Here is a 16955-nt window from a genome sequence, read left to right as displayed (position 1 = left end):
TTGTCTTTTTGTCCTTACACTGATATTGGCATGTCTGTCTGGCTCCCCACACTTGAACCTGAGCTTTTCCCATTGACCCCTAATATGCTATAGATGCCTATGAATCAATGATATACATATGGACACAATCATGAGTTTTCTCTCCATATAAACAGTGCTAATACACACAATAAACATGTTCTCTGCAAAAGTCCAAGACATTTTGGCATTTGTCTTTTTTTAATGGCTTCTGGTTTTCTTCAACATAAAAATTAGTAAATAAACAATGGGCCTTGTTCGGTTGGTTGTAAAGTTCTATTGGCAAAGCCCTTGCTCAATGTTCGCCATACTGGACATAGCCACTGTAAATGAAGCTATAGCACCGACAATAAAGCAAATGTTTTGTCTTTTGCTGCCCTGTTTGGGGTTTGAGACTGACTGACATCTTCAGTGAGTCCAACAGACCTGCTGGTGAACTGCGCAATAACCTGTTCTACCAACCAGTCCATCTCACGTCACATCTCACACATAGAGTGCACCGTCATCTGAAGGACTGCAATGGGCCACCAAGTCTCTGCATTGGCCACAATCCCTTTGAGAGGAGGTGGATGATTGGCTGGCTTCTCTAACTGGGACGCTGAAGTGTGGTATGGTCGGTCTGGGCGGAATGGTGAGGGAGAAGCTTCTTCAGGGAAAGTTGAGAAGTTGAAGACAGAGGGGAAAGGGAAGGATGGATGGATGAGTGGGTGAGTACTGAGTAGTCAGATGGGCGTTCAGCCTGAATTTCTTCAACTTCCTCTTCTCCGTCTCAGGGCCCGTTCTCGTTGTAGTGGAGGGAGATGGGCCGGTCGCGCTGCACAGTGGGCATGTAGGGCCAATTGTAGCTGGAGCCCGATAGCAACATGTCGCGAAGCAGCGTCTCGATGGGCGTCTTGCCCACCAGGCGCACGAAAAACAGTTGCTCGATGACCGGCGAGGAGACGATGCGCAGCGAGGGCAGGCGTAAGAGGAGGCGTCCGAAGCGGTTGGGCTGGCTGGGGTACTGGTTCCTTACGTACTCCTCCAGGGCACACTGCGACTTCTCCTGGATGCTCTCCACATGGGCCACGTCTGACAGCCCCATGGCATCTAGAGGGAGGGAAGATAAAGTACAGATGAGTTATAAATAGAAGTCTTATGGTGTCTGAAAGGACTCTGATATGATATGATGTATGATATGATACAACTCAGTGCTGCTGATTCTCCACACAACAAAATTCACAATAGAACATTACAAACATTAATGGTAGTAGTAGTGAGAAAATACACTGGGGCTGTGTCGACAGGAAGCATTTTCTTCAGGTCAGAGTGCTTCAGAAATCATGTCCAGAGCGCTTCCAACACGCACAGACACAATGCACGCAGAGCGCTTATTTTGTTGCTGTCAGAAAAAGTGACATTGATGAGCAGCGTGCCTCCATAAAAGTTGAAATCTTCCCTACTTGAGGCGCCCACAGCGCTCCGCCCAAAAAAACTAGCACTTGCCCTGGGAAGGGCAGTGCACCTAGCGCATTCTTACCATTGAGAATGAATTGCAGAAATGCGCTAGCAGCTCAATCAACTGCTTCATCTCGACACAGCCGCTAATATAAGCAGCACCCATGGTACAAGAAATTGATTGAACATTTGAATGAAGATGAAAGTTACGATCTGATAAAAGCCACTTCAATCATGGAAGGGAGATGTATATCAGCCATTCCCAATCTGTGGGCCGGGGCCCACTGGTGGGCAATGAAATAATTTGCAAAACATTACAATCTCTGTGAAAAGAAAAATTTAATTATTATTATGTATGTGAATGCATTTGTCCATTGCTGAATGATACCGTCAATTAGGCTATTCGTTAATTAGCCTATTGCAGACAGCCCCTCACATTTAGTTTCTGATTTCTGTGTGGTGCTGATGGACAGCTCCTTTTATCGTTAAAATAAAAAGTGCTCTGAGAACGCATTATTTGGCCTCCGTACTCCGTACATTTTTGAAATTGTCCAGTGGGCCATGAGTTGGAAAAGGTTGGGAACCGCTGATGTAGATAATAGGGAGGAGTCAGGTCAAAGTAGGTTTTTCAAGCAATGAGACAACTGAGGCATGGATTGTGGAACAAAAACAGGGTGAAATTCAAGTCCTCATTTTTTGTTCTCTCAGTGTAGGTGACAGGGATTTGGCAGTGAATTAGATAGCATTGACCTATAGCTTCTAGAGGTAGGGAGAGAAAGTACAGTTGACTTTGTGTCTCTTTAGTGCTCTTTGTACTTTACTGAAGAGAGGATAAAGAGACAAGCTGATAGCTGATGGCATTTTTTTTTAATAAAAAATCCCCAAACCCAGAGGAATGTGGCTGAAACTTGTAGAGGTCAAGGCTGTCTGCTCCACCCCTGTGGTGTGTGGTCACAGTGGCCCCCGAGCGCTCCCTTTCCCCCAGCTGGAGAAGTTCATGTTCTGCCTTCCACCTCCTCACACCTCCCCTCCCCTCCCCTCCCCTCCCCTCCCCTCCCCGCCAGCCCCCGCCCGGGCGCGAGTCTCGCACAACCGGGAGAGAGTGTTACGCTGTGTTGCGATACTTTTCACACCCTCTGTGTGCAGGGGAGTGCACGGGGGATTTAGCAAACGAGGTCAGGGATGTGTGAACTCAAAACAAAGGCACATTTGACTGTACTCTGCCACATACTGTACATCTGACTGTACTCTGCCACAAACTGTACATCTGACTGTACTCTGCCACATACTGTACATCTGACTGTACTCTGCCACAAACTGTACATCTGACTGTACTCTGCCACATACTGTACATGTGAGTGCTGCTGCTCTCTGGCTTTGTCCCCTGAATGAACCCTCATTTGTAAGACAGGCTTTCTCGGGTGATTTCCTTTAGTGTGCTAAAGCACCGGGCCGTAGGTTTGAACCTGTCACCTTGCATCGCAGGACCCCTTTGTCATCTAACACTTTGATCTGTCCCCTGTGTAAACCCTGCCCTGCTGAGCCTCAGCTCCACGCAACAAAAGATTTAATTTACCTCATATTTTAATCGACTGTGTTAAACGCGCCGCACCCCCAGCGACCACTATTCTCATCATCCCGGGTGAGTAATAACTCCCAGGTCAGCTGTATTTTCCTCCACTAGGGGGGCAGCTGGACAGTTTTTTTGTCGGACGCCATTTTGGCTCCTGCGTGACAAGACGGTCACTGCCTGGCTGGGATTAGCAGAGCTGTCCGTGCGTCTGAACCCCCTTCGCGTGCCAAAGCGACAGCTCTGTGGGCGTCCCTCCACACTGAGTACCATGTTCTTTTGTCTGAGCCTTGGGCACACACAGGGTCATCTCGGGTGAGGGATCAGGGTGGCAGGACTGAGATGCCCTGATGTGGGTTGATGGGACTGGGTTTCAGCGGGGAGAGGAGGGAGGGGTCTCGGAGGGCGGAGGTGAGAGACGATTGGTGTTTGTCTCAGATTGTTAGCTCACCCTACCAGTGGGGTCTGTGAGTGTGTTTGTGCGCGTCTGCCTCTGTTGGTATATCCAACTTGCTTTGTGAGCAATATTTGGACGTGTATATGGGAGTTTGTCTTCTATCGTGACTTGTCTCGTTTTTTGCAATGTGTCCACGAGTGCACATGTCTGCCCGCACACAGGGAAGTCACATGGGATGCTCAGGGCAACAGGGGTTATGTAGGTCACGGCCGGGACTGTGGCGAATCCTCCTTCTCACTGAAACCCACCATACATAATTCAACCCCCCGTGGTGGGGGGGGCAGGGGGCCTGGGCTGCGTGGTGGGGCAGGGGTCCTGGGGCCTGGGCTGCGTGGTGGGGGCAGGGGGCCTGGGGCCTGGGGCCTGGGCTGGGCTCAGGGTTGGGTTTGGGGAGCCAGGAGGGAGGAGGGAGGAGGAGGGTGGATGACTGGTTTCAATAATAGATGGGAGCGTGAAGGAGAAAGAAATGAGAAGGGAGAGGTGGATCCAAAGCCACCCACATGGAAGAGAGCTTGATGCTGAAACTAGGTACACGCAGAGTGAATCTGACAAGCCATGCACGGGAGAAAAGGGGATAAGTGCAGTAAACACAAGGGCGAGAGACACCTCCTTGGCTTCCTCGCCATCCGTTTCCCCGTGGGTCACAAGGCATGATCTCTCATTGAAGTATCGCAGACCTGACAGTATTTTGGCTGGCGCTGGAGCCCAATGACTACAGTGTATGGATAAGCCTCACCACGGTTTGTGTATAAGCAGGATCAAAATAATGCCAATGCCATGGATCATCCTCAAGATACAAACAAAATTGTTATAGTGGAAGATGATGCACCACTGTCAGCATTTGTGGTTCAATTCCCGTGATACTGTGAAGTGCCATGGAAAGAAATTATCCTTATCCTAGACAACATAGTATGATGGACTCAAAAAGAAGATGATAGGCGATGTCAATTATGGTTGTCAGGGGGCAATTTGAAGTGGATTGAGGCTGCTGCATCCCTCTAATTAATTAATTAGCTGAGGTGGTGGGAAAAAGTGAAAAATAACAAGAAAAAAAGAAGAAGAAAACATGCTAGCACAAACTACATTTAGAAAGTGTAAACAGCTATTTATGTTAGCCTGGCATGCTGATAGCCATGTTGAGTTTTTAGATACGTTGCTATCTCCGGCATTAACAGACTGTAAAATGGTAAGAATTTTAAACTTTGTAATGCTAATGCAGACTTTTATTATTGCTAGCATGTTAGTAGAGTACATGTCCTGTCTGATTAATACGGGGCTATCCCTATTTAAGTACAGATTTTGGGTGGAAATGTAAAGACATCAATTTAACTTGCCAGTTACTGACAATCATAAATTCAGTGATCGATGTACACTACAATTAACAGCCACATATAGCAGTTGAGGTGTAGCCGATGATGTTATGATGACATTGACAACAAAAGGTTGAACACCAGAAACATTTATTTGACTAAGACAAGCAGCTACACATAGGGTCAATAACTGCCCAGTGTTGGGCTGTAGCTTAGCTACATAGCTTAACTACATTTCTCAGTAGCTTGGTGGTAGCTTCACTACTTTTGAACCAAGTAGCTTTTTCAGTAGCTAAGCTATTTATAGACCCAAGTAGCTTGTAGCTTCCCGCAAAAGCTACAAGCTACTCGCCAGAGAAAATCTATGGGCAAAGCACGCAGTGGAGATTTCTGCTGCGGTTTGGATTAAACAGGAGGAGACATAGCATTATGTCAAGTGTGCCTGTGTAGCCAATAAAGCACTTCCAGTTCCATTATGACGGACAACAAGTGTTGTTGTCTCATCCTTGCTTTTTAGCATCCTTGCCTCTCTTGCAGCAAGACCCGGCACTACTCTGCCTCTGATTGGGTTGGGTTTAGGCAATGAAGACTGACGATTGGTTAAGGGAAGGGCAAAATATGTCATGTGCTGGCGAAGTCACATCAGCAACAAACTTTGAAAGATGGCAGAGCCAGAGGGAGCCACTGGCAGTGATGAAGAAGACGTTCAGGTTTTATTGTCTGTTTTTGAATATTGTGCCAGTGAGAGCTGCAGTGTGTTTTATAATATAATAAACAATCAAAATTAGATTTTTTTTTTGCCTGCCGATTTGTTTGGTGGAAAGTTGTTCTTTGACATGAAGTTGATTAAATGTGAGACAAAAGTAGTTTTGATGTAGCAAGCTGCTTTTGCCATGTTGCTCGTAGCTTAGCTTGCTACATTTCTCTGGGGATAGCTTCAATGTAGTTTAGCTATATTTAATCGAGAGTAACTGATAGCTTAGCTTACTACATTTTCCAAGTAGCTTGCCCATCACTGTAACTGCCTATTATGAGTGAGCGGTCAAGTTTCGGTCAAATTCATGGAGGGAACTGACTAGTAGGGGAGCAGGCTGTAGTACTACTGTAGCAGTTACATGTGGAGCCAATGAGACAATATCTAGCAGGTCACATCCTGGGCAGGCTCAGTGGAGGTGAAAAGGCTGCGGGTTAAGTACAGTTGAATTCTCGTGTGAGTGAGCGGTGAAGTTGGGGTCCATTGCACCAGAAGTAAAGAATGTTACATGGAGGCGAAAGGTATTAATCAAGTAAGGGTCAAACTATAGCCTATAGAGAATGATGGACAGGGATATAGTTCTCTGCAGGTCTGTGAGATACCTGACCAGTTGCTCTGTTGTATAATATATGAAGAAGAATGCCCCAACAAGAAGCGACTATCATGTTCTTGGCAAACTGCAGCTATGGTTTAGTACTGCTGACAGTCTAATGTTAGTTAGCCAAAATACTTGGACTTTCCCACACTGCTTTGCTAACTCTAGATACTCAATTTGCTGCAGAGAGAGAGAGAGAGAGAGAGAGAGAGAGAGAGAGAGAGAGAGAGAGAGAGAGAGAACATGCATAGTTACTGCAATTATAATGTCCTGTGTGGATTTGTAAGCTAGCAGTAACCTGCAAGCCAGCTGGAGAAATGTCTTGCTGGGAACGCTAATAATAGATCAGATGGTTGCATCTGAGCTAACATCAGAAATAAACACATTTATTTGAGATTCAGAACTAAACAAATGTAAGTTTTTGTGTGCTTGGGCACACTCGGGCATTTTGAAAGCAACATGGAATTTGTATTCTATTACCACAAAAAATCAGGGATGGGCCTACATAGAACAGGAAATAGAGCAAAAGGCAGGAAACTGGAATCCCTAGTGGTAAAGAATGAGACTCTCAAAAACAAAACAAAACAAAAGTGAAGAGTCGAAAAAAGAAAGACTTTGTATCAGTAGCGGCTCGTGCATTTTTGTCCGGTGAGGGCTATATATAGGCCTGGACGATGGGGTTGAAATCAATATAATCATAAGGATTCTTCTCAATATCAATATCATATGTTTCACGTATGCAAAATCAGTGTTCATCTCATTGAACTGAATGGTGATGTCAAACAAACCTTATATTTTCAAATAATATTCCTGCCATAGCTCATTTGATCAGTTTTTAAGTAACATTTGCTTGTCATCATCAATTTAGACAGCAAAAATGTCACTATTAAAATAACTTCATATCATCACGATGATTCCACTGAAAGACAACAATAATAGGCTATTGAATTATCGTCCACTCCAGCCCTAAATCAAGCAAGTAGTAACGGACGTTACTAGCTACTAGAAACGTCTGAAAAAGACCCGAGTGTATTTTCTTCCTCTGTCTGTAGCCTGTTGTTTAATGGCGAGCTCAGGGTGATCTGGTCCAAGCTCTTTCACTCGATGCTTCTCCTGTAAAGTCTGTCTCTCAAACGGCGTCGTTTTGAGTGACTTCACAGAATTTTCTTTCTCCATTCTTGCGAAACGTCTTTTGTGTTTTATGGCAGTTGAAAACAAATTTCTTTGCTTCGCGCGCGTGCTGCAGGGAGACAACAAAGCCGTCGGCGTGGGACTGCTACTCTCTGCTACTAGTGTTTATATATACTGCGTCGCTACCCATCTACGTAGCAGCCTAGCCTACGTCACGACACTCACTCTACCTGACCCCACCTCCACCCGGTCGCTAGATACGTGCGCCCAGAGCCCACCCAAATCCCTTTGTTTTTGAGAGTGAACAGCGCATGTGCAACTACACAGATCCTGATACTCTAATGATCTGCACTGGTGGAAACCGGAAGTAAACCGGAAGTTCCCGGACGGCGTCCGTAGCAATTCGGTGCAAGAAAATATTGACCCAAAAACAGTACACATGTAGATAATTATGAATCTACATATTTATTGCAGATTATATACTCACTATCTAATATTCACCTCGCTCATAAAAAAATATATATAACGTTTTATTTCCCTCTTCTTCATGTGGATATTTACTGTCAATGATGTGGATACAGTAGGTGGGGCGGCGCCCTGGCGCCCTCTAGTGGCCGGCCACTACTGCTTTGTATGAAGTTAATATATTATTGTATTCGATGGTTGTATCATGCGTCGGAGATAAGGATGTGATAAAGATGTGAGTTTACCTAGGCTGCGTTTAAAGTAGCCTGGCTATTGGCCATATTTCTCTTAAGGTCTAATTGAAGTTAAGCAGTTTAAATGTACTTTTAAACCCCTCCCATTGTCAAATAAACCAATTAACAGAATATTCCCGCCTACAGAAAGCACAGTCCATCTGCCATCTACAGTAGCTCCTCCATCTTTGACTGAGCAGTTGCTTACATGGGAAAGAAATTGAATGTTTTGTGTTGGCATCAAAATCTACCCAACATCCTGTGGGAGTCCGAGTTTGTACAGATGGTGAAAACCAAGTAAAAGGAATAAGAATCGGAGTAAGCCAAACATCTTAACCCTGTTTCTCATAATTGGAACATGAGCTTACCCGGCTTAAATTATGACGTTTAAATGTGTCAACCTAAAGCAGGTTACTGGAGTAAGCAGGTTAGGAACAGACGTCTCTGTGCATGTAAACGTAGCCGTACTGTCTCTAAGGAGATGTCACTTTTGCACTTCAGGGTCAATATGCATGGATGCATTGTGCGTCACTCCAGGAGCCAAATCAGTAACCAGGCCAGTACAGTATATCAGACTCCTTTAGTCTGATAGAGTGAAAATGGCCATAAAATGCCCCCCGCCTCCAAACATCTTGTTTCAACTAAATTATGGAAACAATTTTATACCCCATCAAACTCCTGTTTTCTTGTTTCCTTTAATAAACTGTTCTCATCTTGCTCTATGACAGCAACTCCCAACCTTTTCCGACTCATGGCCCACTTGAGAATCTCAAAAATGCAGAGGCAAAATAATGGATTCTCAGAGCACTTTTTATTTTAACAATAAAAGGAGCTGTCCATCAGCACCACACAGAAATCGGAAACTAAAAGTAAGGGGCTGTCTGCAATAGGCTAATTAATGAATAATTGATTACAAATTAAATAATGGTATCATTCAACAATGGAGGAATTCATTCTCATACATAATAATAATTAAATTTTCTTCACAAAGATCATAATGTTTGCAAATGATTTGGCGGCCCACGTGCAAAACCGCCGTGGCCCACCAGTGGTCAGCGCACAGGTTGGGAACATTGACTGTATAGAATGGACAGGATATGAGCTCTCTAAAAGTGAAGCCAAAACATCTAGATCGCCGCCCTGGTGGTCAGTCCCAGTATAGGTCACAAGTCCCACCTCTGCCATGTTAGTGGATGGGAAATTAACCAAAATAAACAATCAAAGTAGAGGTCAAATATTTGTTTTCTTACCAAGGATGTTTTTATATTAAGGTTAAGGTTAAGTTTATTTCATATGGACATCACAGATCATTGGAGAACAACAACCAGATACATAGTGTTAAGTGTTTATAGCGGAATGCTAATTTTCAACACCTGTCCACAGGCGGCTTTTACATTAAAATACACCCCAAAAGACATACCCAAAAACAAACATAATCAAATGTAAAAACACATGAGTAAAGCCATACATACAAATGTATAACACAATACAGACATAATACACAGAGTACCACCAGAGGTCTACAAGGGTATTAAGTGTGAGAACACAGTTGTTTCTCTTTTAACCATGATTTAATACCCTTTTTAAAAACATTAAAATCGTTAAAAATATAATTTTAGGTAGTTATTATCATACTAATGTATGTTCAAGTATTCATTTTTCGGATAAGTTTGTTTTTAAGTAGTTATTTGATGGCATAAAAAGGGGTGATTGACAGCTGTGACAGCCAGTCTCAAGCTGTCACTGGCAGCTCCTCTCATGATAGCCCTGGATACTTGTGTTCCGGAATAGCAACAGATGGACCATTGACTGGTTAGGACGGTCGAGGGGGGCGGAACCTGCACTCCGGTCCCATCCACCAGTCACTACTGCGTACTGCGCAGACTCTGGTTCCAAAATGGAGCAGAATCTGGGGTATTTTGGCCTCACTATCACATACTGGTAGGAGGTGGAGACATGTTGCCCATATTTAATACTGTATGTCAGTGGTTGGGAATGGCTCCTCTATGAATATGTGTATGATTCCAGCTTACCGGATGTGAAGAGCACAATGGACTTGAGGCAGGAGTACTCGGCCGTGTCGACCTGCAGGGCCTTCAGCTTCTCCACCTGCTCTTGGAAGACGCGGATGTGGTCCATGAAGGCGACCACGCGCTCTGCAGACATGGGCGAGGCGTGCAGCCCGGCCGCCGCCAGCAGGGGAGCCACATGCAGTGGCATGGAGCACTGCGCTGCGTTCAGGACAAACAGCTCGCTCCATGACATGCGCAGCAGCGCCACCTAGTGCACAGGAGGAATGGATTGGTTATTACAGAGGAAATTATTATCTCTGCAGAAGAGGTAAGTGTTAGTTTATCTGTCTGTCTATCAGCAAGATATCTTCAGAAGTTATTCATGGATTTCCATAAGAATTGGTGGACAGATAGACGTGGCCCAATTTATTAGATTTTGGTGGCGATCTGGATTTGGGAATCCAAAATGAGTACAAAAGGAAATGACATGAATGACAATCTGCATTTCAGCGAGAGAGAAATAAATTGTATTTTACTGTCTACACCAGCGATACATTTTAATCCCAGGTCTAAATGCCATCCAGCTACATCAGAACCAGATACACTCTGGACACAAGACACATGTTAATGTCTGATGTAAAGGCAGACTTTTCTCAAAAAGAAATATATTATTTTGGGGGGGCATTTTGCCTTTATTAGACAGGACAGTGGGCAGACAGGAAAGGTGGGGAGAGAGAGAGGGGATGACATGTGGCAAAGGACCACGGGTCGGCCGCATGGAAGACTAGCCTTTGTGGTACGCGTTCTACCAGGTGAGCCACCGGGACACCCCAAGGCAGACTTTTTAGCAAATTGAATTACTATTCATCAAATTAAGCATCACCAAGACTGGGTTTATACAAGAGTACTAGTACACAACAATGTGCATGATACAGTAGCACTTATCTAGGGAGATAAGTTAATACATGTTGACATGACGTTAATGATATATTAATGAGATGGTACAGCTATAGTATGAAATATTTGTGATAACTATGTCTGACAAAAGCCTGAATAGTGTGACGCGTGAAGTGGATATTTATAGGTTAGGTTACGTGCCAAGACATTACAGCTGGGCTAAATCTAGGCTACATGTGAACTGACATCAGGCCTATGAATACCTATCGGCCTACAGTGAATAATACATGTTTCCTTTTTACATGCCACTGTGAAGATTAAATCATTTTAATATGGAATAAAAACAAAGTCAATGTGTTTTTCATGGTTTACAGGCCCAATCCTTAATAAACAGGAGGTATCATGATAAATGTTTCCCAGAAGTTATGTCTATAAATCATAGTCTTTGAAAACAAATTGATATGGTGGGCTTTCATTGGTTTATAGCTTTTTTGTTTTGTTTTCATTCAGAGGTGCAGTAAAATAAAATAAAAATCAATTTAATTGATGCCTTTATGTTTTGTCTTCTGCACCTACAGCAGCCAAGCTTGTCTGCATACAAAGTAGCTGCTGTAAGAGTTATCACTTAGTGTGGCTAGTCAATCTGGCCGAGGGTGACTTCAAGAAAAAGAACAAAATAAAATCTATTGTTTTCTATAAAATAATCATGTATCTATCTGTAACTCTTGTCTATATTGTATTTTTGAGTGAAAATTCAATAAATAAATAAGTTGCTGGTCAAGTATTTGTAGGTCCCATTAACCGTCTAAAAATATGGACAAAGTCAGCGTGACATCACTCATTGGTTTTTGGGCTCCTGTTGCCATCTTAGGGTCCTTGCGCAGCTCGCATGAGACTGCACAAGACGAGGGGTTTCCCACAGAGCCGCAGCTCCGCCTGCTATTGGTCCGTGATCGGCAAGCTGCGCAATCACTGGACAGGCGACCTGTCAATCACCCCCAAAACATAGTCTTTTGTATCGTCTATTTTACTCTAGACAGGTGAGTTATATAAAAATTCACCCCCCATACAGTTGTTATGAAAGGTGAAATTAGCTATAGGCCAGAGTTTTGTTTTGAACCAGGCTGTAAACATGCTTAACCATGTTACAAACTTGGGACATGGGGTGAACAGGGAACGACTCCCTTTTGGATACTGCCTCAAGTGGCCATCCGAGGAACTACAGCTTTCAGTATCACTTCCGCAGCTTCCTCTGTCGAAGCCCGAGTTAGCCCACTGGTAGTTCCATGTAAATTCTAGTCAGGAACTGAGGCGGCCAGCTCACCTGGTCCATGAGCTGCAGATCAGGGAAGAAGGGGATGTTCTTGGCCCACTCCACAGCGCTGAACAGCAGCCTGGCTGCCAGCTCGCAGATGTTCTCAATGCCCATTAGGTTATTTCCCTGCATGCACTGAGCACCATAGCGGGACGTGGGGTAAGGCTCTGCGCGCAGCAACAGAGAGATGAAGCCAGACAGGTAGGGCTGGCCGTTGTACGGGTCACTGCCATTGGTCAGGTACTGTCCCGGGCTGGTCTGGGAGTTTGACATACGTCCTCGCTGGACAGCTGATCGGAAACAAGACAGAGAGACAGGTGGGGTTAGAATTCAGGAGCTTAAGATGAGACACATTGAGAAATATGAGCATACACGAACTTTAATCTTTTAAGTTTTAATATATGAATATGTCACTTTTTTCCAGAGCTAGTTAACCTGACGTGCCAGATGGTTTGTTACACAGAACCATCTGGGAACTTTTGTTTGGAAAAGGGCAGTTTCAAAACATACAGCTGATTGGATGAACAAGCTGTCTGTCACCATCTATCACAGGCTAACTTCAACCACTTAAGACCGCCTCCTCCTCCCTCACCACTGGTGGTTTGCATTCAAACGCGTATGTGGCAGCATGGCGTGATGGCTTTCTCACGTGATCTCGTGAATCCAGCTGCCTCTCAAGGTTAAGATAGCCACCACTTGTACAGTAGCACACAGTAAAAGTCTGAAGCTTCTCAAGGTTAAGATAGCCACCACTTGTAGCACACAGTAAAAGTCTGAAGCTTCTCAAGGTTAAGATAGCCACCACTTGTAGCACACAGTAAAAGTCTGAAGCTTCCCTGTCATCAGTTCCTCATTACGGGATAAAGCGCTAACTGTGATTTAGCAGGCCTGCTACCACGACATGCGATAAACCAAAACCTGGTTTACATCCTATGGCCTCTGTACTGTCTCAGAGGAAAAGCATGAAAGGCACACGTACTGCTGCCTAGAGACACATCAAGTCCTGCTGGAGGAGACAAAGAAGGGAGAGGAGACGAGGGGAGGGAACAGGAGGGGAGGGGACAGGAGAGGAGAGGAGAGGAGAGGAGAGGAGAGGAGAGGAGAGGAGAGGAGAGGAGAGGAGAGGAGAGGAGAGGAGAGGAGAGGAGAGGAGAGGAGAGGAGAGGAGAGGAGAGGAAATGAGGGTGAAGGAGGCAAATGGGGCATGGTGAATGGCTGGGGGGGGGGCGTGACCCAGCAGGATCTGGGGGAGTAGGGGTCAAAAAGTGCAGAAAACAGAGAAATTTGTCTGACTCTAAATATGTCAGCACGTCTTCTCAATGGAGCAATGCAGCCATGGAAAATGGCCAGGCCAAGGCCACTCTCCATTGCCGCCGTGCATCAATGAGTAATGACAAGCAGCAGCCGGTAAAGATATAACACTTCTTCACACCTACATATATATGCACACACACATACATACACACACACACACACGGATGCATGCACGCATGGCACACACACACACACACACACACACACACACACACACACACACACACACACATGCGTACACAGTCACCTCCACCCCCCTGCTGCCAAATGGCTCAGCCATAGGCGAAAAGGGCACACAGAGGCCAAGCTCTCGTGCACACACACACACACACACACACACACACACACACACACACACGCCCAACCCCCTCGTGTAGAGCCGATGGTGATGCGGCAAGCACTCAAAGGCCCATTTGGAAAACACCTGTTCAGTCATCCCCACTGTCTGACTAATAACTCCATCTACTGTTACACACAGGGCGAGAGAGAGGGGGGGGGGGGGACACACAGGGCGAGAGAGAGAGAGGGGGGGGGGGGGGGCAAAGAAAATGCAAGAGCAACCCACTCACCAAAATAAAACGTTGGCATTTGACATGTCTGAATACCTAGCCTATACAATATCAACATAAAAAAAGCTTCTAAAATTTGCCATTTGCAATCTCAAGGTAAATTTGAAATAAAACACTGGTTAATTTGAAAAACTCGTTGCCTAAAAGCAAATAAAACTATTTTGATGATGTTTAGGTAAGTAAAGCAACTTGGTTAGGGTTAGACAACAAATCAACTTGGGTAGGGTTAGGCAACAAAGCAACTTGGTTAGGGTTAGGCAACAAAGCAACTTGGGTAGGTTTAGGCAACTAAAGCAACTTGGTTAGGGTTATGGTTTGGGTTGGGTTTAAAAGCAAAAGTAAAAATGAAAGATTCAGCTCCGCCAATCAGACCCCTTCACCCTTATGCGCCAGTGACCTACTTCAACATGAAACAGACTCAAAGACGTGTATGATGTTAATATTCACGTATGTGGAAACGTGATATGCAACGTATTTTGATTCAGAAATGTTCATAATCTACATTTCCGTGGATTCTAGAAACGTAGGGTACAATGCCTACATTTTATTCTGGCGACTGCACTGAAAATGCAGAAGGGAGGGGGGCACTGTGCAAGAAGAAAATAGGTAAAAGGGTGAAATGGCAAGATAAGGTGGAGAAGGTGAGAGTGTGAGGTGATAAGTTCAGAAAAGGGAGATTGTGGGTGGGGGTGGGCAGGTGTGGTGTCTTCAGTAAGCCTGAATATAGCATGAGATGAGGCTGGAGACAGAGAGGCTGGTTTATTTACATGAAGAGACAGGTGGAGAGAAGGAGGGGGCAAAACCTCACTTTAGAAAATACTTTTCAACTCGGCATCACCTGTCACCTCGGACGCAGCAGCTGTGTCAACTGAACGTCCAAAAAAACGAGAGGTCAAATCACTCAAAAGCATCATGGTGGAAATGCCATTAATTCTGGCCCGTCCACCGCATAGAAAAAATACCAACGAACAAAAGGTGTTGACCTAAAAATACTAGTTTTCCCAGTGAACTCGTGTCAACCCGTGTTCCCGGAAAAGAATGTGGTCTCCTTTGGCAAACAACACAGTCTCGCTCGGCCGAGCTATGAAGAGGTGTTGCCTGTCACAAAGACAACCTTGCACAACGGGACATTCCTTGTCACTCGCACTCCAACGGCTCTCGTCTCTCACTTTGCAATGAACAGATGTCTTAGCTTAGCACATGGCTTTCTTAGCAACATTCCACAAATAAAAAATAAATAAATAAACATAACAAAAGAGAGCATTTTGAGGAGCAGGGATGGAAGGTGTCCTGTGAAGCTCAATGGTCAGAGCAAAGCACTGCAGCTGCCAGGGTTAAGGGTTCAATTCCTACAAGGGTCACTAATGCTAAAAATGTGTTCAGTCAAAGTAGTCTAAGGCAGTGGTTCACAACCTAGGGGCCGGGACCCCCAGGAGATCACAAGATCATTCATGGGAAAGTTATTTCTATCATACAAATTCATGATCAGGTCTATTTTCATGTCATTTTCTCACATTTTTGCCTTTTCTTGTGATATACTTACCGTAATCGTTTTCAGCCTCTAGCTCTTACATTTGAAAGTCACCATTCACTTCAATTGTTTATGAGAATGCTGTAACTCTGTTTCCCTGAAAAACTGCACAAATGTTTTGTGGACTAAGAAACTTCACGCGTCCTTCCATCGGCATGGGGGTGAGTAGATAATGACAGAATTTTCATTTTTGGGTGAACTTATCCTTTGATGTCAAATGAAACAACCTGAAAGTGGAAAATCATTCTCTGGTTGGACTGTCTTTGACAGGAGATCACAAGTAGGCATTGCTTCATCTTAAGAGGTCACAAGGCAAAAAGGTTGAGAACCCTAAGGTGCTTTGACTAAAAGCATGCACCAAGCAGCATATACCGTATGAATGTCAATTATACAAAACTGTTACAGCCAATTAAAGATGTAATGCAGATGTAATTGCACCGTGCGCGCTGATGTGCAACTCCATGACTTTTCCCTGCCTCGCCATAACAAAGTCTTCCATGCGATTCCATGACCTAAAACTGTCATTCCTTCCCGGACTGTTACTAATGTTCTTCAGCTCAGAAAAAGTTCCACAGGGGTGAACAGTCTGGTTTCCAGATAAAAACAGCTGAAAACCACCAACTAATGCAATGAATGTGTGAACCACGTTGTGAAATACACTCTGGTATATTCCTGCAAGTGACCTACTGGTAAAATCCCCTGGTGTCCCCTGACATTCCCAGAAAATGTATCAAATGTTATTCCAGAAATTCCATGATGAGTGTGTAACAACCCGGTAATGTTACTGATTTCCAAATAGATAAGAAGATATTAATCTGGTCTCTTATTGATTAGTGGTTAATCCTACAGACGGCAAATCTACTTGATCCACTTGACTTGTCAAAAGCCTCATTGTAGCTGGCTCGTGGCTGAGTGGCTGAGCACTTGAGTACGTCTGACTGAAGACACATTGCTCTCTCTATTTCCTGGCCCACAGCTGGCCCATGAGACAAACAGAGAGAGAGAGAGGGATGTGGAGAGGAGAGATCAAGAACAGAGAGAGAGGGATGTGGAGAGGAGAGATAAAGAACAGAGAGAGAGAGAGGGATGTGGAGAGGAGAGATAAAGAACAGAGAGAGAGGGATGTGGAGAGGAGAGAAAGAACAGAGAGAGAGGGATGTGGAGAGGAGAGATAAAGAACAGAGAGAGGGATGTAGATAGGAGAGATAAAGAACAGAGAGAGAGAGGGATGTGGAGAGGAGAGATAAAGAACAGAGAGAGGGATGTAGAGAGGAGAGATAAAGAACAGAGAGATAGAGGGATGTGGAGAGGAGAGATAAAGAACAGAGAGATAGAGGGGTGTGGAGA

The 16955-nt window shown here is 44.6% G+C and overlaps 1 protein-coding gene across 3 annotated transcripts in view; it reads right to left on the bottom strand.

Moving 5' to 3' along the window:
• Window positions 1-787: 787 nt before the first annotated feature.
• The window catches only part of nr2f5 (nuclear receptor subfamily 2, group F, member 5), a gene marked incomplete at both ends in the record, with an annotated part of 29529 nt that continues 13361 nt past the window's right edge, over window positions 788-16955 (bottom strand). For all 3 annotated transcript variants that reach the window (XM_083640610.1, XM_083640612.1, XM_083640611.1), the window contains 3 exons: window positions 788-1107; window positions 10004-10250; window positions 12204-12484. In XM_083640610.1, the coding sequence (XP_083496736.1) occupies window positions 788-1107; window positions 10004-10250; window positions 12204-12484 (848 nt within the window). The remainder of the gene's footprint in view (window positions 1108-10003; window positions 10251-12203; window positions 12485-16955) is intronic.

The sequence above is a fragment of the Poromitra crassiceps genome (assembly GCF_964638095.1).
Source record: "Poromitra crassiceps genome assembly, chromosome: 1".
Taxonomy (NCBI): Eukaryota; Metazoa; Chordata; class Actinopteri; order Beryciformes; family Melamphaidae; genus Poromitra; species Poromitra crassiceps.
Note: the sequence above shows the minus strand (reverse complement) of the source record. Positions and strands in the feature narration are given on the sequence as shown.